General features: G+C 65.4%; 1 protein-coding gene across 1 annotated transcript in view; it reads right to left on the bottom strand.

Annotated features, from left to right (window-relative positions):
- ACADL (acyl-CoA dehydrogenase, long chain) overlaps positions 1–217 on the bottom strand; it is a 28,911-nt gene extending 28,694 nt beyond the window's left edge. The window contains exon 1 of the mRNA XM_015421521.1: positions 48–217. Coding sequence (XP_015277007.1) covers positions 48–127 — 80 coding nt within the window. The 5' untranslated portion in view covers positions 128–217. The remainder of the gene's footprint in view (positions 1–47) is intronic.
- Between the last annotated feature and the right edge of the window lie 356 nt (positions 218–573).

Below are 573 nucleotides of genomic sequence, written 5' to 3'. Positions count from 1 at the left end.
CCCTCAGTGGGCCGCCCCCCCCCCCCAGCCTCTGGAGATTCACCCACCTGCCCGGGGCCGCCCCCTCGCCTCGGAGCCCGGCCAGCCCCCGGAGAGCAGGACTCGCCAGCCGCCGCCAAGAAGCCATGCCGCCGACCCAGGAAGCGGAGAAACGCGGCGAGGGAGGCCCGCGGGTGGCGCCCCCTGGCGCCCGTGGGAACCCTCGGCTGGAGCGTTTGACTCGGGCGGGGGCTGGGTGGGACAAGGAGAGCGCGATCTCTGCAAACGGCCCGGACTTTTTTGGGGAGGGGTGTGTGTGTGGCCAAGACAGCCTCCCGGGGAAGAGGCTGGGTGTTGGGGTGCGCTGGAGGGTTTTAAAAGGCACTCCTTAAGGGAGGGCTGCTTAGAAAGGCTGGGTTGCCAACCTCCAGCCAGTTTGGCATAGTGGTTAAGTGGGCGGACTCTAATCTGGGAGAGCCGGGTTTGATTCCCCACTCCTCCACTTGCACCTGCTGGATGACCTTGGGCAAGCCGTAGTTCTGATAAGAGCTGTCCTTGAAAAAGAGCAGTTTCTGCCAGAGCTCTCTCAGCCCC

The sequence above is a fragment of the Gekko japonicus genome, unplaced genomic scaffold (genome assembly GCF_001447785.1).
Source record: "Gekko japonicus isolate JY-2015 unplaced genomic scaffold, Gekko_japonicus_V1.1 scaffold1139, whole genome shotgun sequence".
In the NCBI taxonomy this organism is placed as follows: domain Eukaryota; kingdom Metazoa; phylum Chordata; class Lepidosauria; order Squamata; family Gekkonidae; genus Gekko; species Gekko japonicus.
This window is presented reverse-complemented; position numbering and strand designations above follow the sequence as displayed.